Source organism: Mauremys mutica, chromosome 9, assembly GCF_020497125.1.
Source record: "Mauremys mutica isolate MM-2020 ecotype Southern chromosome 9, ASM2049712v1, whole genome shotgun sequence".
In the NCBI taxonomy this organism is placed as follows: Eukaryota; Metazoa; Chordata; order Testudines; family Geoemydidae; genus Mauremys; species Mauremys mutica.
Window position 1 is genome coordinate 84,129,533 of NC_059080.1, and position 22,859 is coordinate 84,152,391.

Consider the following 22,859-nt stretch of genomic DNA (forward strand, 5'->3'; position numbering starts at 1 on the left):
TCAGAGATTTTGGACAGCTAGGGACCTGAGTTGCTAGTGTACAAATGCTCAGTGAGAAAATAAATCTCAGATGTGATTGGTTTCATTTAGCTAGCCACATTGAAAGGGGATTAGAAAGGAAAAAGATGAGCAAATAGACTAAAAAGCATAATTTGTAAAGCAAAGGACTCTGTATAGGAGAGCAGCTGGCGTGCAGTGTCAGCAACTGAAATAAAATAAAGTTATCTGTTTCCCTCAAATAGGGTATCAGTTCAGATAAACATGCAGAAAGTGATTTGTAGAAATGTGGAGATCAAGCAATCACCTTTCTGCAGTAAAGTGCTTCAGGTGTGTGGACTGAGAGGTAACTCTGACTTAATATTGTTTGTTTTGTGGTAGCACCTAGCAGTCCCAATCAGTGATCAGGACCCCTGTGCGCTAAGCACTGTTCAAACATAAAATAGAAAAAGTACTTAAAATCTTGGCATATGATGAAACAATAGGTGGATAACCCAAACAAATGGGGAGGGAGGAATGGGGCAGACAAGGTAACAGTGAAGCCACCAATAACAATAAAAGTAACCAGCTGCCTCAGCACACTAACAATCTAGCTATTGCCTCAGACAGTTATAATATTTCCAATTATCTTTGAAAGCACAGAGTATACATGCACAGTAGCAGCCATCAGGCTTTAAGACTGCCAGCTCCCACAGACCTCAGGTGATCCCATGCCAAAGGGCTTGCTACAGAGATGCCTTTTACCTATCAGAGATTTAAAAACCACTGCTGAGCTCTGGTCTGGCTGGCACTTTTTGTAGGGGGAAATTACATCACCCAAGTTTCAACATTTTCTGTCGGTCACTTGATGGCAGGGAGAAATTGAGTATCTGGAGTGCCACAGAATGATAGACAAGATACTGAAGTCCCAAAAGCCTTCAGGGTACAAGTCATCAGGTGTTTTTTTTAAGCTAACCTCATAGGCGGGGGGGGGGGGGGGAATTTTACAAGGATCCCCTTATCAGTCTTTGACTAGTTTCTGAAAACATACTCAAAAAATCAGTGCCATGATGCCTTAGAAGAATCCTAATCTTTTATTCGTACAGAATAGATATTAACTGTCCCAGACATTTATAAATGCAGTAAATATAAGAAAGAGGATTATTGTTCAATAAGGCTCCAAAGGAAAAAAGTACCCTTGAACAAAATTAACCCAACCGTAGCTAGTCAAGAATACCATTTTTTGCACTAAGGGATTTAAAGATTATGAGGGGATTTGAACCCATCTGTCACATTTGGCCTGGTTTCATTTTGTGAAGCTTTCTTAGTTAAACTTCACTAAAAAAGCTTGTCAACATATGACTATATGACTATTTTTAGATGATCTCATTTTATATGCTGGCTTTGATGTACTGATTTTCTACAGGGAAAGATTTACAAGGAGAGGCATTAGGAACATTGGCTCTGCTGAAGCTGCAAATGATTAATGTAGCATGCTATGGCAAAAAGGCAAAATTAACATGCAAAACTGTACGATAAACCCAAGATCATTTAGCAGGATCTTTTCTAAATACAGTTGTACTTGGCATCTAACAATTTGTTGTTTAACAAGATTTGAATTCTGCAAGGAGAAAAATATTGGAAGTCATTGGAGGGAAGTAATAGCTAATATAAACAGATATTTAAAACCATCTGAGTTTTTTTTTTAAGACATCTATAACTATGCCATCAGAGTGCCGATATCCATGTACTTCTCCTCCAAGGAGTTTACTGGAGTACTGTAAAGGGAAGTGGAGTCTGAAATGTACTTGCTCCTGAGCAGCAGGCAGAAGCTCCACATTAGTCCAGTTTAACCTCAGAGATGGCTGATAAAATTGCTCTCAACGTAAGAATGACAACCAACATTTACTTACTCCACATAAAGAACTAATTTAGATGCTTATCTACCTTTTTGTCTTTGTATGAGTGCAACACCATTAAGAGCCTTGTTAAAGCCAATTTCAAAAATGAAGTTTCAGTGTATCAGGTACTTCATATTTTGTAACTTTTCAATATCTCTGGCTGACACTTAACAGAACCCCAGCTGCTTGTGATTACAGATGTTAAGCACTGGAGAGTCAGCCACAAGATACGTTTTGCTGACATCCAGCATACTCTCCAGCTGTTGTAAAAGGACACAACTATATTTTTAAGTGGAATTATAACAATCTCTTCTATTTTAAATTACTGTGTTTGTCACCCCATTCCTGCATTCCATATATACTGGAAATGGTTTGACCTTATTATGTTAAAAGGTGTCTAACATGGCAAAAATACTGCAGTTTTTTTCTTTTATACACAACAGGAGAAGGTGATGGTGCCAATACAATTGCTGGATCACTGAATAGCTGAAGGACTTGCAATTGTGAACATCTGCAGCAGTTATTTTTAAGTATACATATTTTGCCCTGTACTTGTAATCAGATCGCACTTCAGGAACAGGTAGCATCATTTACTTCTTTTGTAGTAAACAAGTGACTTGATTAGAATGCTAATCCGGCTCCAGCTCAATCTTTTAACCATTAGAGGTATTTCTTCCTGATTATGGTTCTAAATATTGGCTCTCGGGTTACAATGTGTTGCTCTACGTATTATTTTTAAAATGTATTATACATTGAGAGACTTTTCTTACTGAGATATGTATAGAGTTACTCCGCACAATTGCTTCATTTCAACATTTCATTCCCCAAATATTTGCACAGCCTTCCATTGCACAAACATGTATTTTTCAATACAGGAAATCAATGGGTTTTTTTCTCATCCATCCAACAAGAATTGTCAGTTTTCTCAACTACTTTTTTCTTCTTAACAAATCTCTATGAATCAAAGTGACTAAAAACAGATGACTGTAGGATTGGTATCTTTGTTTTTTTTTTGTTATAAACTATTTAATATCAACAAGTAATTAACATTTGGGAGAATGGAAGCCCCTGTTAAGACCTCATAATACACATCCTGAGATATCCAAGCTCCTCCAGAGAAACCGAGGAAGACCAAATTTGGTCTTTCAGATTTTTTTAAAACAGAACACAAGCAGAATTAAAGGCACAATTTAAAAAAAAATCCTTTGCTGGTCATGTTAAGTACTTTGCCCTTCAAGAACCTAAATATCTTTTTAGTACATAGTATGTATAATCTGCAAATGGTATTGTAATTGAGAGTTTCTGAGATCAAAGTAGTTAAAAAGAATCAGTGGGCAAGTGATCCAGTGGGCAAGAGTATAAACAAAGCAGATGAAGCAAATAAATCTGGCTACTAAAGCGTGAGTACAAAGTTGTAAGAAAAATAATTCAAATGTGTCACTACTGTGTATTTGGTTTTTCCAAAGTTGATTCAATGAAGAGAACCTCAGATGATGGTAATTGTTAGGAGATTATTCAGGTAGATTATTACTGGGTCAAAATCAATTATGGACTTGCCTATATGGAGTCAGCATATTTTCCAGTAAATTACATCCCAATACACTGATGTGCATGCAAAAAGAATTTACAAATATCTGAACTAATGCATGATGGATGGTGAAGGAAAAACTAGAAAAGCTAGGGTTTTTTTGCGATATAATAAACGTTTCTAGAATTTGCCAAAAACATTATGTGACATTTTCACAATGCCTCTACAAATGCATCTGGCATTCATTTTCACCACCTACACCCTACTTTGCTCATATGAGCAAACAATGAGCTCTGCAAAATGAGAGCGTGCATTGGTTAACACTTGCCGAAAATTGGGCCTATGGTGGTAAGGTGTAAATTTAAATTCTATGGGAAAAAGTGTTTCAATCCCTACCTTTAGCATTCATGCTAATCTTTCCTCAGGAAGGATGAAATTAAAAGATTGATGACTCCTCCCCTCCTTCCCCTAACATTCTGTTCCAGTTGAGATTCAAGATTTCAGGTCTCTGTTCTGGGTTATGGTTAAAGGTCTTCTTTAACAAATGGGAAAGAGCAGTTCAGAAATTATTCTAAAAAGATCTACAGTTAGAAAGTCAGGACTATGTTCTTCAAATTTTCTATTATCTTCTGTAATCTGGTGCTGTTTGTGACAGTGCACTCCCTAAGGCTTTATGGAAATATGCTTATGAATGTATATATGACATAACTGGAATACATTTTATGCTTCATATGCCATATAACATATCTCTGTAAAGGTTATGATCTACTGAATCTATTCATCCTATTTGTATGCATGTATTATTTTTGTATTCAAAGTTATGGATATTGGCTGTGAAGTTGCTTGATTTTTAAGTAGCCTTAGTAAAGCATTTGGTCAGCTTCTTGAGAAAGGAATGTGCAAATTAAGTGCCCAATCAGAAACACTTAACGAACAATGGCTCTTGGAAGGCTCCAATTCACATAAGACATCTTCCTGGAGACATTCAAGATAGCATGTGGGCAATGGCTGCTGCCTGTAAAAATTGAGTCATGCATGGACATGTGACTTGTCCATGTGACTTCAAAACTCCATCTTGGAGCTGGACTTTGCATAGGGGAGAGGAGGGAGTCTCCACACACAAGAGAAAGTCTATTTAAGCCCATGGGAGACTTCTCCATTTTGTCTTCAGCTGGCTCAAGAGATAGCAGCTCCACCCCAAAGGATACCTGAAAGAAACTGAAACAAAGGACAGTAACCACAGGGGGTGTGAGTGACTGCTGGACCCAGACTAGAAGGAGACTAGTCTGTAAAAGGAAGCTTACTGGAACACCTTTGAGGGTGAGGTTTTATCTGTATTCAGTTTTCTTACTGTATTAGGCATAGACTTGCATGTTTTATTTTATTTTACTTGGTAATTCACTTTGTTCTGTCTGTTACTACTTGGAACCACTTAAATCCTACTTTCTGTATTTAATAAAGTCACTTTTTACATATTATTTAACTCAGAGTATGCACTGGAGGGGGGAAATAGCTGTGCATCTCTCTCTATCAGTGTTACAGAAGGCAAACAATTTATGAGTTTACCCTGTCTAAGCTTTATACAGGGTAAAACGGATTTATTTGGGGCTTGGACCCCATTGGGAATTGGGCATCTGAGTGTTAAAGACAGGAACTCTTCTTCAGCTGATTTCAGTTAAGCTTGCAGTTTGTGGGACGTGGTTCAGACCTGGGTCTGTGTTTGTGGACGGCAAGCGTGTCTGGCACAGCCAGGCAGGGCTCTGGAGTCCCAAGCTGGCAGGTAAAGTAGGGGCAGAAGTTGTCTTGGCACATCAGTTGGCAGCCCCAAGGGGATTTCTGTGATCCAACCCATCACTCTGTTGATAGATGTAGCCACTTCTTCCTAACTATTCTTTTTTGTGAGAGACTAGACATAAGAGGACTAGATATTGAAAGGAAGGATGGTCTAGTGGGGCGCTTGCCTGGATCTCTGCCACAGGGTTCCTGTGCGACTTTGCGCAAGTCACTTAGGGGCAGAGATACTATTTGTAAAATGAGGAATAACAGTACTTCCCCGACCTTGCAGGGGTGCTGTGAATGTGTGTTGCTCAGACACTATGGTAACAGAAACCATATACTTTAGACAGACAGACGACCTACAATGAAAGAGTCCAGAGAGGAAAACAGTTTAGGAATCGGGGTGGTAGTTCAGAAGCTGCTCATTAAGAATTCTCTCTCACACTATGAAGAGTCCTTTTCCAATAACCTCTGGGGTTATTTTAATGTGTTTTCTCTACAAATTTCTTCTGCATTATCATGTGCTAGAACCTCCTCACTACCTATGTGACAAAATATTTATTGCAGAGGTTTTTGGGCAGCTAGCACTTCCTGAGTTTGTGGTTCTATCGCTTCACTGGCTACTCAATCAGGCTACGTAAGAAATACCAACAAATCAGTTTAGGTAGACCTGTCACAACGGGCATGAAGTTATTTATGTTGAAATAGATAGATAGTACATCTGGTAGAGGAGAATAAAGGGATTAAAGTCAGCAGAAGCAGGTTAACTTTGAATCAAGAACATATGAATAACAGAACCCTAAAACTGTGACCAGCTATTAACATGGAACATGTGAATACCTCCAAATTCCTACTGCAGCCTGATCTAAGACACCCACATTTTATTTATTATAATTCATATACTAATTAAACCTCCTACAGTAGCAGCAAGGGCCAAATATTCAAGAAGCCATGGAAATAAAAAAAATCCAAATTAATTTCCCCAATTATGTTAATCTAAACTAAGACAGCTAAAAAAACTGAAAAGCCTAAACTGACATGATACAAGAGTAACAATATAGAATAGATGTTAAATAGCTTTGTTCATAAAGGATGGCAAGTTGCTGTAGGCAAGGATATTTTTGTGTGAATCTTCCATATCTATGCTTTTTAAAAAACAAAAGGAGTATTAAAAATTGTAGTACACAACCCCATGTGAAAATGTGCAAACTATTTATTTCCTCACTGAAATTAAGATGGAGGAAAAATATGTTCAGGAAGTTTGCTATTTCTTCAATGCCTAACAGACTGCATTTTAATGGCATCTGTAAAAGCAGTTTTAATTAATGTATTTTGTTTAGCATTTAAATTATTCTGCACAAACATTCTTGATTAGTATTATGCAAGTAGTAAATAGTTATTAAGGTTATGTTATTTTCACATGATGTATTATTTACTAATGAGGCCATCAAAATACATTTGGGTTTGTAGAACTATATGGTATATTTTTAACACACACACGCTGAATGAAACCGGTCCATACAAAATCTTCCACCCAAAGTTGTAATATACACAAAAATGCATACAATGTTCCTAATTCTGCAACTGCATCATTATGGGTAGATCCTTATGTCCAGGCAGAGTCCCAGTGATATCAACAGGGCTCTGCACAGGTGCAAGGGTCCATCCTTATAGATTCAACTCTAGGATCAGGGTCTTAAAATATTTGTATATTGGTAGACACATACATACACACACCCAACTATTTTAATACTGAAACAAATAAGGTCCCCTTTTATTTGATTCCTTGCTTGTGCAGTAGCATCATTAATGATGTCAGACTAACTATATCAGTTAATAACGGTTGAAACAAGCAGAGTTAAATAAGATTTTTTGGATAGCTTACAAAAAAGATGATAGATGGTTTTGATAAGAAAAACTGGGAAATAAGAGGACTGGATATAAAACATTCCTTTAAACTCAAATAATATCCTCAGGACAGACGCTCAGCTCCCCGGACTAGAATTATGGTTTCAGAGGGTAAAGGTTAGGGTTCCAGAGGGTAGAGCTCCCCGGGCTGGATACATGATGCACACTGATAGCTATTTTTGAAAATTAGCTTCTGTGTATCAGCATGTAAATACTGTACCCAGTTTCCCAAGATGCTTCTTTCCACCCCTCCCCTGAGCACGCCCCATCTCCACTATTCCCCCTCTCTCCCAGCACCTCCTGCACGCCATGGAACAGCTGTTCCCTGGCATGCAGGAAGCACTGGGAGGAAGGGAGAGGAATTGCGGGGGGGGGAAGAGTTGATGGGGGGGGGCGGCAGACCCTCTGGAGTAGCCTTGTGGGCCCCCAGGAGTCCATGGACCCCAGTTTGAGAAACATATTTGAAGATTGGATCAAGGACTTAGAATGGAGTGCCTTACCAACTGGATTAAGAAAAGAAGCTAGTAAACAATAACAAATATTACAAAATAAACAATAAAGAAACCCTGTTTGAACTATCAAGATGTGCAAATGCCAGAACTGAAGAACCACACAATTGCATTGCTATAAACTCATGTCTTCTGTCACCCCATCACCTCTCTACTCTTGTCTACCCTCCCTTGTCATGTCACATCCAAAATTTAGACTGTGCTGTCCTCAGGAGAGGATCCATGCCTTTCTGTTTTGTTTAGGAAAATGCTTAGCACATTTCTGGTAATATAAAATATAATAATCAGCAAACAACAGTAACAATGTCAAATTTGGGGCTTACAGTTTAGGAACAGTTGCATTATTACTGCAGAAGGCAGCACAGATAAACTGATCTGAACTTCGCTATACGATAGCAAAATTTGGAGATACATTACAAAAGTAAGAGTAGATCAATCAACAACAGTACGTTAAAAAGGACAAAACCATCATTAGCAAAATAGCTGTTCTTCCAGCTATATGGTATTCAACCCTTGAATTAGAGCATTTCCTTGATTTTAGTTGAAGAGATGTCTTACTGAGTCACTTCATAACTTTGAGGCTGAACTTTAAATTTTCCAACACAACCACTAGCTACTTAAAGGAATTTCAAGACTGAAGGAAAGCTGATCCATTTTTAACATTAGTTGCAACATAGAAAAGAAATGTGAATATACCTGCTTCATCATAGGATACAGTCAATTTTTCCAGCATTTCTCGGTCAATTGATAGAATTTGCTGTTCCAGGATGGTTTGGTAAGACAACACACTGTTCTCTTTGTCTTTCTCATAGTCTTGAAGATGTTGTTTCAGGACTTCAGGCAGGCGGGACTTCACATATTCTGCTGCTGACTATAAAGAAAAGAACCAAATGCGTCAATTAGCTCTTAGTGCAACTTCTTTTGGACAGATTTATCTACATTCCTCCTAACCTCCCCCACCCCACAAAATCTTTTTAAATTTAAGAGTTAACATTCCTCCAGTATATTTCATCACACTGCAAACACTTTATAGATATAGATTTAAAAAAAAAGGAAATTACTTAAGCTAACATTCACACTTAGCACTGCCATCCCCCCAAAGTGCCAAAAACATGAGTCAGGCCCCTAAAAATCATTGTGTTTTTAATATTAAATCATGGTTTTTGGTCTGTGTTCTGATTTTTGAGCTCCCTCTGCCAACCCCCAACGTGAAAGTGAACACCCTATTAATGTGGATTTCTAAATCACACAATTTGGCATGCTCCTTCCAAAAGGTAGTGGCCTAAATTACCTGTACATATAGATTTAGTTCCTGGACCATCTTTTTATTTTGTGTTTGTACAGTATCTAATACAATGTGGTAAAGATCAGTGGCAGGAGCTCCTAAGTGCTAAAGTAATGCAATCAAATCAAAGGCAAATTTCAACCTTAACCATGGACCGGCTATGACTCAGCCATAATCAGAGCCTGAAAACACTATATTTAAATGATACACTTGCGCAAAGACTAGTCTGAATACAATAAGATTGGAATTAAGTATAACACTTTCCTCTGTACTTTTCACTTCCATTAGCGTAACTGGGAGTTACACACATTCGTTGATGGAATGATCCCTAGAAAATTATAGCGAATTAGAGAGATACTGAAGTGACTTGATTCAGCTCCAGTTGAGGCATATTTAAATTCATCAGCAGGAAGTTTATGGTGTAACATTTGGGTTCAGTAATTCGGTTACCCATGCTTGACCAGTCATTTACAACAATAGCTAAATTTGCTAATGTACATAGGCGCGCACACACAAAATATTACATCACACAATGAGTAAGTAGTGTCTTATGTGAACTTAAAGCACCCTTCAAATCACACAAAGCAACCACTTTTCCCACTGTTAAAATGCACTCAGCTCTGGGAAGGAAGGTAGAAGCACCCAGGAACATTATACAACAAAAAACATAAAAGATTACCACAGTATGCCCAATAAATGCCGGAAAGAAGCAAATTAGCACATGGTGGCATGGTTGTACCAAATTAGGGGGTTTTGAGCTAAAATTTAACTGGCAATCAATAATGACCGAATGTGTGTCCACATCACTAAAATAACTGTCAGTATTAAACTAATAGGTACTCTTATCATTAGTATCAGTTACTCTCTTACTATTAGAAGTGGTTCCTTCAGATGAAGGATGAGATACTTTGTTGAGTCAGTGTGGGGGAAGGCTGTTCTGATACTGCCTTCTGTGGAGAAATACAGGATAGCTTTCTCTTTTCCAGTGCTGGAACCTTTCATGAACACCAGTCAAACAGAAAATCCTTCTCCTCTCTAGGCATGAGATTTTTGCTCCTGTCATACCAACACGGCTGGAAAGGAAAGATGTGGCAAAGGCCATTGCTGAGTGTTTGGGCTTCCCTGCTAGTATCAAAAAAGATGGAAATATTTCAGGCCCAAGACTGATCAGAAGTTCCATCTTTAGTTCTGCACATACACACTTCCCAGGTTTATAGTTAGTATTCCTAAATCAGTTGGTGATTAAATTACACCTTAAAATATCATTGTAGTTGTGTTCAATTTGTCTGCAACCTGGCAGTGCAGAACAAATAACATTGTTCCATAAAATGTAGCACTGGAAAGCCAAAAGACACACCATAAAGTAATTAGCCTCTCCCTGTCAAATTCAGACATTTACATTTAATTCTTTCTTGAAATAGTTTATGCTTTCTATAAGGATATTTTTGTATTATCCTACTGAGACCATTCTAAAATGAAGGATACAAATAACAGAACTTTGGCCAGAAAACCCTTCTTACAACATACATACATTACATAGTAAATTTATATTTCTCATCAAGATGATACAGCCCCTTAAGAACATAAGAACATAAGAAAGGCCGTACCGGGTCAGACCAAAGGTCCATCTAGCCCAGTATCTGTCTACCGACAGTGGCCAATGCCAGGTGCCCCTGAGGGAGTGAACCTAACAGGCAATGATCAAGTGATCTCTCTCCTGCCATCCATCTCCATCCTCTGACGAACAGAGGCTAGGGACACCATTCTTACCCATCCTGGCTAATAGCCATTTATGGACTTAGCCACCATGAATTTATCCAGTCCCCTTTTAAACATTGTTATAGTCCTAGCCTTCACAACCTCCTCAGGTAAGGAGTTCCACAAGTTGACTGTGCGCTGCGTGAAGAAGAACTTCCTTTTATTTGTTTTAAACCTGCTGCCTATTAATTTCATTTGGTGACCCATAGTTCTTGTATTATGGGAATAAGTAAATAACTTTTCCTTATCCACTTTCTCAACATCACTCATGATTTTATATACCTCTATCATGTCCCCCCTTAGTCTTCTCTTTTACAAACTGAAGAGTCCTAGCCTCTTTAATCTTTCCTCATATGGGACCCTCTCTAAACCCCTAATCATTTTAGTTGCTCTTTTCTGAACCTTTTCTAGTACTAGAATATCTTTTTTGAGGTGAGGAGACCACATCTGTACACAGTATTCGAGATGTGGGCGTACCATGGATTTATATAAGGGCAATAATATATTCTCAGTCTTATTCTCTATCCCCTTTTTAATGATTCCTAACATCCTGTTTGCTTTTTTGACCGCCTCTGCACACTGCGTGGACATCTTCAGAGAACTATCCACGATAACTCCAAGATCTTTTTCCTGACTCGTTGTAGCTAAATTAGCCCCCATCATGTTGTATGTATAGTTGGGGTTATTTTTTCCAATGTGCATTACTTTACATTTATCCACATTAAATTTCATTTGCCATTTTGTTGCCCAATCACTTAGTTTTGTGAGATCTTTTTGAAGTTCTTCACAATCTGCTTTGGTCTTAACTATCTTGAGTAGTTTAGTATCATCTGCAAACTTTGCCACCTCACTGTTTACCCCTTTCTCCAGATCATTTATGAATAAATTGAATAGGATTGGTCCTAGGACTGACCCTTGGGGAACACCACTAGTTACCCCTCTCCATTCTGAGAATTTACCATTAATTCCTACCCTTTGTTCCCTGTCCTTTAACCAGTTCTCAATCCATGAAAGGACCTTCCCTTTTATCCCATGACAGCTTAATTTACGTAAGAGCCTTTGGTGAGGGACCTTGTCAAAGGCTTTCTGGAAATCTAAGTACACTTGCTAAGTACACTATGTCCACCGGATCCCCCTTGTCCACATGTTTGTTGACCCCTTCAAAGAACTCTAATAGATTAGTAAGACACGATTTCCCTTTACAGAATCCATGTTGACTATTGCTCAAGAGTTTATGTTTTTCTATGTGTCTGACAATTTTATTCTTTACTATTGTTTCAACTAATTTGCCCGGTACCGACGTTAGACTTACCGGTCTGTAATTGCCGGGATCACCCCTAGAGCCCTTTTTAAATATTGGCGTTACATTAGCTAACTTCCAGTCATTGGGTACCGAAGCCGATTTAAAGGACAGGTTACAAACCTTAGTTAATAGTTCCGCAACTTCACATTTGAGTTCTTTCAGAACTCTTGGGTGAATGCCATCTGGTCCCGGTGACTTGTTAATGTTGAGTTTATCAATTAATTCCAAAACCTCCTCTAGTGACACTTCAATCTGTGACAGTTCCTCAGATTTGTCACCTACAAAAGCCAGCTCAGGTTTGGGAATCTCCCTAACATCCTCAGCCGTGAAGACTGAAGCAAAGAATCCATTTAGTTTCTCCGCAATGACTTTATCATCTTTAAGCGCTCCTTTTGAATTTTGATCATCAAGGGGCCCCACTGGTTGTTTAGCAGGCTTCCTGCTTCTGATGTACTTAAAAAACATTTTGTTATTACCTTTGGAGTTTTTGGCTAGCCGTTCTTCAAACTCCTCTTTGGCTTTTCTTATTACACTCTTGCACTTAAGTTGGCAGTGTTTGTGCTCCTTTCTATTTGCCTCACTAGGATTTGACTTCCACTTTTTAAAGGAAGTCTTTTTATCTCTCACTGCTTCTTTTACATGGTTGTTAAGCCACGGTGGCTCTTTTTTAGTTCTTTTACTGTTTTTCTTAATTTGGGGTATACATTGAAGTTGGGCCTCTATTATGGTGTCTTTAAAAAGGGCCCACGCAACTTGCAGGGATTTCACTTTAGTCACTGTACCTTTTAACTTTTGTCTAACTAACCCCCTCATTTTTGTATAGTTCCCCCTTTTGAAATTAAAGGCCACAGTGTTGGGCAGTTGAGATGTTCTTCCCACCACAGGGATGTTGAATGCTATTGTATTATGGTCACTATTTCCAAGCGGTCCTGCTATAGTTACCTCTTGGACCAGCTCCTGCGCTCCACTCAGGATTAAATCTAGAGTCGCCTCTCCCCTTGTGGGTTCCCGTACCAGCTGCTCCATGAAGCAGTCATTTAAAGTATCGAGAAATTTTATCTCTGCATTTCGTCCTGAAGTGAAATGTTCCCAGTCAATATGGGGATAATTGAAATCCCCCACTATTATTGGGTTCTTAATTTTGCTAGCCTCTCTAATTTCCCTTAGCATTTCATCATCACTATTACTGTCCTGGTCAGGTGGTCGATAATAGATCCCTACTGTTATATTTTTACTAGAGCATGAAATTTCTATCCATAGAGACTCTATGGAACCTGTGGATTCGCTTAAGATTTTTACTTCATTTGAATCTACACTTTCTTTAACATATAGTGCCACTCCTCCCCCTGCACGGCCTGTTCTGTCCTTCCGATATATTTTGTACCCCGGAATGATTGTGTCCCATTGATTGCTCTCAGTCCACCAGGTTTCTGTGATGCCTATTATATCTATATCCTCCTTTATCACAAGGCTCTCTAGTTCACCCATCTTATTATTTAGACTTCTGGCATTTGTGTACAAGCACTTTAAAAACTTGTCCCTGTTTATTAGCCTGCCTTTTTCTGATGTGCCAGATTCTTTTTATGTGACTGTTTATCATCATCACCCTTCAAAACATGCCAAGTTGAGATCAGCCATTTCAGTACATGCCATTATAATCTGAAGATACCATAATACTTCAACATTCACTCTTAAACTGGGTACATTTTTGAAAGGTACAGAAAATTATATGATTTATATTTCCAAACAGATCTTAGGAAACCACTGTCATACTAAGATATTATACTTAACAGGGAAGAAATTAGACAGTTCTTTAACCTTCTGAAGCCAAGAAAGGCAGACAGACACCACTTGGTTATTTAAACAAGCGATAATATGTACACATGAAAGACTACTTATAGGATGACCTGAAAACAAAATCTGAAGGGAAGACTAAAGTAGAAATTGAAACACTGTTGAAAAAAATCTGTTCAGTCTTTCATGTACAATACATTTTTCTTAAAGAAGAAGAAAAAACACATGCAAATCTTGCAGCCCTTACATATTACATCTATGGTAGACATAAAAAAAATTAAATAATGAAGACGTCCGATAGATAATCTCTACAGGTTTCAAAAACTAAAATAAGTACTATGACCAGACTAAAAAATGATTTTGATGCAACTACTAAGCACCTGCAGTCGATCTGAATTGGTCATTTAATAAATTAAGAGACAAGGCATCTTAATAGACCAAAACCAACATCTACATGCAACCACTAAGTGAACTGATCAGATGACATAGACTCAAGTGCCAGCAATATGTAGATGATACACAGCTCTGCCCATCCTTCACCATATAGATAGCTGAACCTGAACAAAACAGAGGTGATGCTGGTGGGCAGAGGAAAGCATTTTGAAGAGTATGCAGCCACTGTGCAGTCTCTTTTGTTTGAAGGCACACACTCACAATTAATCAATTCAGTCTATAGTCTAAGAGTACTCTTGATTCCTAGCTGATGCTGAGCTCTCAAAGCGTCCACGAGTAACACTTTCTGCCATCTCCAGTTGGCTAGGAGACTCCATCCCATCCTGAAAGATGAAGACCCGACCTCAGTTATTCTGGTCTTCATCACCTCTCGGCTGCACTACAGCAATGTTATATAACTTGGCATGAAGCCTTTAGCACTTCGGAAACTCCAACTAGTACAGACCGTTATAGTACATGTTCTCAGCAACACAGGCTCCTGTGAACACAAACCTGTCCTCTGCTCTCTACGCTGGCCTCCCAGAGGATTTCAAATCAAGTTCAAGGTTTTAGTCCTCATCTTTCATGAGCCCAGGTCCTGGGCCCCAAATATCTAAAAGACTGTCTAAAGCTCTGGGACAAAAACTGTGATCCGGAACAGTAAATGTAAAGCTCATCTGTACAGGAGACCGAACTTTCTCTGGGGGTGGTTGGGACATTATGCAAGGTACAATCTGGACTGATGAACAGCTGTGTCCCCTCAATCCTCCAACCTGGGGTACCTTTTACACTGCTTTGCTGTGAGAACCTCCACTCCTGGTCTGCTCACACACAGCCTCCGGCATGTAAGTTGCTCGCAGTTATATCGTATGAGTGCTATAAGCCAGGCACTCTTGAATTCCACTGCAGAGCAACACCAGCAAATTCCCAGTCCCGGACTTTCCCGCAGAAATGTGCATCTTGTACTGCCTAGCTCTCTCCTGGACAATAGAAGCTCATATAAAGTCCTTCATTTTATTAATAGAAAATAATATACACAAATCCTGCATAGATCTACAAATCTACAAAGATAGATTTTAAGTGATTACAAGTAATGAGGCATAAAGGTCAGCACTGGTTACAAGAAAATAAAAGTAAAATGCAACTAATGCTTAACTTAACAAGTTAAGTGAACTTAAAGCAAAGTCTCCCTCACCACATGTTCCAACAGTCTTACTGGATTCATTTCTTTCAGTCAGGATCCCTCCCCTAGTTCAATGCTGCTTCCTATGTTTTTTGAAGTGCTGTCGATACCATGAGTAAGGCTGTGAATCTGTCATGGAGGTCACGGATTCTGTGACTTTCCAGGACCTCCATCACTTTTGCAGAAGCGGGTGAGACTGACCACAGGGCCACCCGAGTCCTCTCCCTGAGTACCAGTAGTGGTCTCGGATCGCACACACACACACCCCAGCACCAGCCCAGGGCTGCTTAACACTGCTGTCTTCCCCACCCCCAGCAGCACCCCCCGGCCGACCCCTGAGCACCAGTGGTGCGGTGCCCCCCAGTCACCTCCTGCCTCTCTCTGCCAGCACCAGCAGTGCACGCAGACTGCCCCCACACCTCAGTGGCGCCCCCAGAGCCCCAACCTCCAGAGCACCCATGGTGCCCCTGGAGCCCCCCACCTCCAGATCATCCTCGGTGCCCCCAGAGCCCTCCTCCAGAGCCCCCAAGATTTAGTCAGGGTTATATAATACAAGTCATGGACAGGTCACGGACTGTGAATTTTTGTTTACTACCCATAACCTGTCCATTACTTTTACTAAAAATACCCATGACTAAATCTTAGCCGTAACCATGAGAAGAGAGAAAGGGAGAGCAGACACCCCATGTTCTCTCCCTTCTTATAGTTCTTTCTCTTCTTTGAGAATCATTTCCAGCTGAGGTTCAGGAGACAGAAAGTCTGTGTGGATGGGAACCCCCAGCTGTTCCTTTGTCAAGATGTAGATTTTCACCCACATCCTCTTTCCTGCCAAAGAATGGTCACTTAACCAGTGCATTATGTCCATTTGATTTTGTTGACACCTGGCTGAGGCATCAGCTAGCCTTTTGTCTCTGGGGAAACTGGCTTGTGACTGCTCTCCAGACTTGGAACTTGTCTTAGTAATATCATACAGCAGAATCTTATAATGTTACATACAGTGTTACCACACATAATTTACCAGGACAATAATAATCAGCAAATTATGAGTTTTCAAATGATACCTCACAAGACATACTTTGTACAAACTGTATCATGGTCCTATAAAAGAGGTAAACATAGGGGTACAGACTGCCACAGTGGTCCAAGACAATGACATGAAATATATAGGAATTTAGGACGTTCACAAATCTCACCTCTTTCTGCTCCAACACAAAAATAGCAACAGGACTATTTATAAAGAAAAACCCAGACCCTACCAAAACAAGACACTCTTTTGCACATGCTTCTCCCTCTGGAGACATGATGAGAGAACAAAACATGTGATAAACATTGCTTCATGCATGACTGGAAGGCACTCGGTTATCAGCGATTAGCATGGTATAGAACAGAATAGTATTTAATTATGATAAACATGATTCCCCATGAAAAAAATCTAAAAAGGTCTTAGGGCTGTTTTCCTAAAGTCAATTCTGGAATCTGAATTTTTCAAATTCTTTTGATTTCATTAAATCACGTTTCCTACTCATTATAAAAACAATTGAAATATGGTTATTTGAGCAAAGAAATATCTTCATGCTTCATTGAACTCAGTAGGACAATTAATTTTTTCCCAAGCTCTATTGAAAAGGCAGCATTTTATTTATTTTTATTAAGAGAAGGGGGTGGGGAAGAAGTGGCTCTCTCAATGGCATAACAACAACACTTTGTGCTACCTTCTGGGAGCCTATAGATGGACCTTGCAAAGGGAATTAAAACCAATAGTAAAAGGTTTTTTAGCCATATAAATAGGAAGAAAACCAAGAAAGAAGAAGTGGGACCACTTAAAACTGTAAACGGAGTGGAGATTAAGGATAAGCTAGGCATGGCACAATATCTAAATGAATATTTTGCCTCGGTCTTTAATGAGGCTAATGAAGGGCTTAGGAATAGTGGCAGAGTGACTGATGGGAATGAAGGTGCGGGGTTGGAAATTACAGTGTCTGAGGTAGAAGCCAAACTTGAACAGCTTAACGGTAGTAAATCAGGCGGCTCAGATAATCTTCATCCTAGAATATTAAAGGAATTGGCGAGTGAAATTGCAAGCCGTTAGCGATAATTTTTAACGAATCTCTAAACTCGGGGGTTGTACCGTTTGACTGGAGATTAACTAATATAGTTCCTATTTTCAAGAAGGGGAAAAAAAGTGACCCGGGTAACTACAGACCTGTTAGTTTAACATCTGTAGTATGTAAAGTCATGGAAAAAATATTAAAGGAGAGAGTAGTTACGGACCTTGAGGTCAATGGCAATTGGGACAAATTACAACATGGTTTTACGAAAGGTAGATCGTGCCAAACCAACCTGATCTCCTTCTTTGAGAAAGTAACAGATTTTTTAGACAAGGGAAATGCGGTGGATCTAATATATCTTGATTTCAGTAAGGCGTTTGATACGGTACTGCATGAAAAATTACTGGTTAAATTGGAAAAGATGGGGATCGAAATGAAAATCCAGAGGTGGATAAGGAACTGGTTAAAGGGGAGACTGCAGCGGGTCGTATTGAAAGGTGATCTGTCAGGTTGGAGGGAGGTTACCAGTGGAGTTCCTCAAGGTTCGGTTTTGGGTCCGATCTTATTCAATCTATTTATCACTGACCTTGGAACCAAAAGTAGGAGTGGGCTGATAAAGTTTGCGGATGACACGAAGTTGGGAGGTATTGCCAATTCGGAGAAGGATCGGGATATCCTCCAGGGAGATTTGGATGACCTTGTAAACTGGAGTATTAGTAATAGGATGAAATTCAATAGTGAGAAGTGTAAGGTTATGCATTTGGGGATGACTAACAGGAATTTTAGTTATAAGCTGGGGACGCACCAGTTGGAAGTAACGGAAGAGGAGAAGGACCTCGGAGTCCTGGTTGATCGCAGGATGACTATGAGTCGGCAATGTGATGTGGCCGTTAAAAAAGCTAATGCGGTCTTGGGATGCATTAGGCGAGGTATTTCTAGTAGAGATAAGGAGGTGCTAGTCCCGTTATACAAGGCGTTGGTGAGACCTCATTTGGAGTACTGTGTGCAGTTTTGGTCTCCCATGTTTAAGAAGGATGAATTCAAACTGGAACGGGTACAAAGAAGGGCCACTAGAATGATCCGAGGAATGGAAAGCCTGTCGTATGAAAGGAGACTTGAGGAGCTCGGTTTGTTTTCCTTAACCAAAAGAAGGTTGAGAGGAGATATGATTGCTCTCTTTAAATATATCAGAGGGATAAATACCAGGGAGGGAGAGGAATTATTTCAGCTCAGTACTAATGTGGACACGAGAACAAATGGATATAAATTGGCAGTCGGGAAGTTTAGGCTTGAAATTAGATGAAGGTTTCTAACCATCAAGGGAGTGAAATTCTGGAACAGCCTACCGAGGGAAACAGTGGGGGCGAAGGACCTCTCTGGCTTTAAGATTAAGCTTGATAAGTTTATGGAGGGAATGGTTTGATAGGATAACGTGATTTAGTCAATAGGTCAATAACGTGCCGCCACTGGTAATTAGTACCGAGGGTCAATGTTGGGATATTGAAAGTCTTTTTCCTGAGTGTCTGGCTGGAGAGTCTTGCCCACATGCTCGGGGTTCAGCTGATCGCCATATTTGGGGTCGGGAAGGAATTTTCCTCCAGGGTAGATTGGCAGTGGCCCTGGAGGTTTTTCGCCTTCCTCCGCAGCATGGGGCAGGGGTCGCTTGCTGGAGGATTATCTGCTACTTGAAGTCTTTAAATCAGGATTTGGGGACTTCAACAGCTGAGTCAAGGGAGAGAATTATTTCAGGAGTGGGTGGGTCAGCTTTTGTGGCCTGCATCTTGCAGGAGGTCAGACTAGATGATCATAATGGTCCCTTCTGATCTTAAGTTCTATGATTCTATGAGATCAGGAATGGCATTAGGCTTCTACAGAACACCGGTCTTGAAACTGACGGAAGCTCAGCGTTTGCCTTTTAAGCACAGGAAAGTGCCAACTGCACCCTCCCATGACAACCAGCAGCAGAAGAGTTCCAGCTCAAAAGAAAATATATCAATCAACTACCATTTTAGCTAGAGGACTGCATGATAGCAAAGGGAGTAAGATGAATCCAGGGTACAGCAGTGAAAAGAGAAGAAGAAATAATATTTAAAAAATAATGGGAAATAAGGCTGAATTATGTGCAAAATAATTCAGATCTGCAGGTTCTTCTACCGTGTATACAATTTAAACCCAAGAGAGGTTAAAACAAGCCTCCTGAAACTTTGTCAGCACCTTGCTGTTACATGAAAGAGTATTTCAGAGGGCTAATATTCTGTCATACTTTTAGCACAGTCAAGGTTTCATTGCCCTTGCAGGAAGCTGGATGTACATGACAATCTGGCAGCAGTAACAGCAGCAGCACATACTTTAATTTACTTCTGTCTACCTTGAAATTCATCTTTGTTACAGTAGCATATCATTAAACTTCTGACAACTGCTCTTTGGCTCCAGGCTCCTTGGAAAAACAATGTCAGGATGCATACACTTGCTCAGTAGGGAGGAACTGCAAGGTATTCAATTACAGAACATTAAAATCTGGGTTGGGTTACAGTCTGTTACACTGTGACAGGCAAGCCTTTAGTTGAATTTTTAATAGTACTGACAACAGCACTATGTGCAATTTTATGCTTAAGTCCTTATTAAAAGAAGGGAGAGGTCATTTTCAGTCCCTGAAGAGTTAAAAATGTGAGAGAATATGGTGCTCATGAAATTGAGGGATTATTAAATACTACTAACTAAAACTAGGCACAGTATGGGTAGGAACTGTGTAAAGTTCCATACAGACAGTTCCGCTAATGCACTTTAATCCTGATCAGACACACCCCTATTAATCTAGTCCTGGGTAAAGAGACCAGACAAGACAAGACAGACTCTTCTGATGGTTCTGTGACATAGGCAAGTCTATAAGACTATGATGCAAACAAAAAACACATTTCCATTTGTATTGATGGGGGGGAGGGATAGCTCAGTGCTTTGAGCATTGGCCTGCTAAACCCAGAGTTGTAAATTCAATCCTTGAGGGGGCCACTTAGGGATTTGGGGCAAAAATCAGTACTTGGTCCTGCTAGTGAAGGCTGGGGGCTGGACTCGATGACCTTTCGAGGTCCCTTCCAGTTCTAGGAACTGATTGGCGCTGCAAGCCTGGGAGGGGGGAGAAGTGGAGCGGCGAGGGAGTGCTCAGGGAGGAGGCGGAGCAGAGTTGAGCTGCGGCGGGGAGTTCCCCTGCATGCCGCCACCCCCTCCCTTACTTGCTGCAGGCAGCCCTCCCTGAGCCTCCCTGCTGCAGCTCCCTCCGCCTAAATGCCGACGACAGCTGGGGCGGATGAAGATCTGGCCGCTGCGGTTGCCGCCGAAGGACCCGAAATGCCGCCCCCCAAATGCTAGTGCCCTAGGTGACCGCCTAGGTCACCTAATGGGTTGCACCGGCCCTGCCCCTACTAGACTCCTTCAGAACTGGTTTCCCTTCTCTCTGTGTACTGTAGTCCTAGATATTGTGGTTTGTAAAAAAGGAACACACTTCCTTGTCACCAGAAAATGTTAAAATTCAGTCCTACAGTTCCAAATGACTTAAGTGGGAGTCTATGCACATATCCGAGACAAAACTAGACCTTGCAACAGAAAAGAATGATTCCAGTAGCTTGCCTTGATTCAAATAAATGCATCCATAATAAACCAAATACTTTCTAATCCTGTTTGTGTGTGACATGACAGGTTTTAATTAGTAATACTGTGAGTTAAATGCAATAAATATTCAAGTTCTTGTGGGTTTTGCTAAAACAACTCTCTAGCAGCTTTACAGATTTTGCCTCTATCCTGACAGAGGCATTAAGGCCTGATCTTGAGGGAAGCTCAGGTTGTTCAGGGATACAGCTGCACAAGTAGATATATACTGGATTTATAGAATTTTCTCGTACGTTCCTATACAATCTAAGGGTATAGATCAGGTGAAATAGCATTCCGCACTGCAAGTGAGCTGACAAAAATATTATCTGTGAAAGGTCACAAGTCTTTGGTTTCTTTTGAAGCATGTGACATACAATACTAAACAATTTATTTCACCATTATCTATGAAACATGACAGATTCCTTTCATAGATCTATAAAATGGTTGGAAGCCACTGGGCATAGGTAAACAATGGTAGTCTTCTTCACAGACAACTTTCCATTCTATATCTACTCTCTACAGTCCACAGTTTATAGCATCTTCACTTCTCATTTAATAGTAAGCTAGAGAAACAAGAAAAATTATGATCTAAAAGAGCCCTGGAATGAGACTTTGTGATTTGTTTGTTTGAAGTGGTGGAAGATACACCTAGGTGATGGGGGTGGGGGGTAATAGGAGCCATATAAGAAAAAGACCCAAAAATCGAGACTGTCCCTATAAAAATTGGGACATCTGGTCACCCTATCTATCAGAACAATCCTGGAAAGGTCAAATCCTTTATCAGAGCACACATAGCCTGTGGACTCAGGAAACCTGCATTACCTAGCACTTTGATTAATACAGCCTCTATTCTCTCTGTTACATGGATCTGTTTAATTCTGTCCTCAAAACATATAGATGTCTTGACCCTATTTTGACTGCCCCCATGACATTCAACATTGCGACATGAGTTTAGGAAATTCTTATGAATTGGACCGAGCAAGCTGTTGAATTCTGGTAACTTCCTGGTAATGTATTTTGGAGAAATCCACTAACTCCTTCCTCAAACAGATCACTGCTTCAAGAGAATGACTGAGAAATGTAGATTAATGACTCATTTCTAGGCTTATCTATAGAAACCCATCATTTGCTTAGGGGGAAAGGATGTTTCTATCCATTTACTCCCACTACTCAAAAATGCAGCATCTTGAATTCTCACTAGGTTTACCTCCATTCCTAAATGCCCCTACTCCAATTTACTCAAAAAGTACCTAACTGATTTTAGAGGTGTATATATATATCTGTATTAGTATAACTTAATTTTTTTTTAAAATCATGCAATAAAGAAAGCAGAGGTTATTCACAAAATCATATTTTCCCTCCATTCACTTTGAATAAACCTATATTAAAATCACATTAGGAAATGTCTCACTCTGTAATAACCTGAATCCCAAGAGTAATTAGCAACCCTCAGCTACATTTTTTTCCATGTCATGTCAGTTTACTTGATGGAGAATCTCTATTTAAACAGAAAGTGCTTGAAAATCCATACTAAGGCTATGTCTACACTAGGAGATCTTAAAGTGGCACAGTTGCCTATTCTAAAAGGCAAGTGGCGACTGGATCAGAGAAAAGTCACCCTGATTTACTATAATAGGTGAATTCAAATATCAGTAGTGAGGAATTTAGGGAAAGGGCAGCATATCTTATATACCATATATCCTCATATATCACATTTCAGACACTGTACCCATCTTTCATATATTTATGAGTGCTTTCCTGCATGTCTCTTGCTAGTACTGTAAATTGCTCTTGAGCTGTTTTGGACAATATC

At 39.9% G+C, this 22,859-nt stretch overlaps 1 protein-coding gene across 2 annotated transcripts in view; it reads right to left on the reverse strand.

Annotated features, from left to right (window-relative positions):
* PPM1L (protein phosphatase, Mg2+/Mn2+ dependent 1L) overlaps positions 1-22,859 on the reverse strand; it is a 174,358-nt gene that overhangs the window by 42,925 nt on the left and 108,574 nt on the right. For both annotated transcript variants that reach the window (XM_045031577.1, XM_045031578.1), the window contains exon 2: positions 8,295-8,469. In XM_045031577.1, coding sequence (XP_044887512.1) covers positions 8,295-8,469 — 175 coding nt within the window. The remainder of the gene's footprint in view (positions 1-8,294; positions 8,470-22,859) is intronic.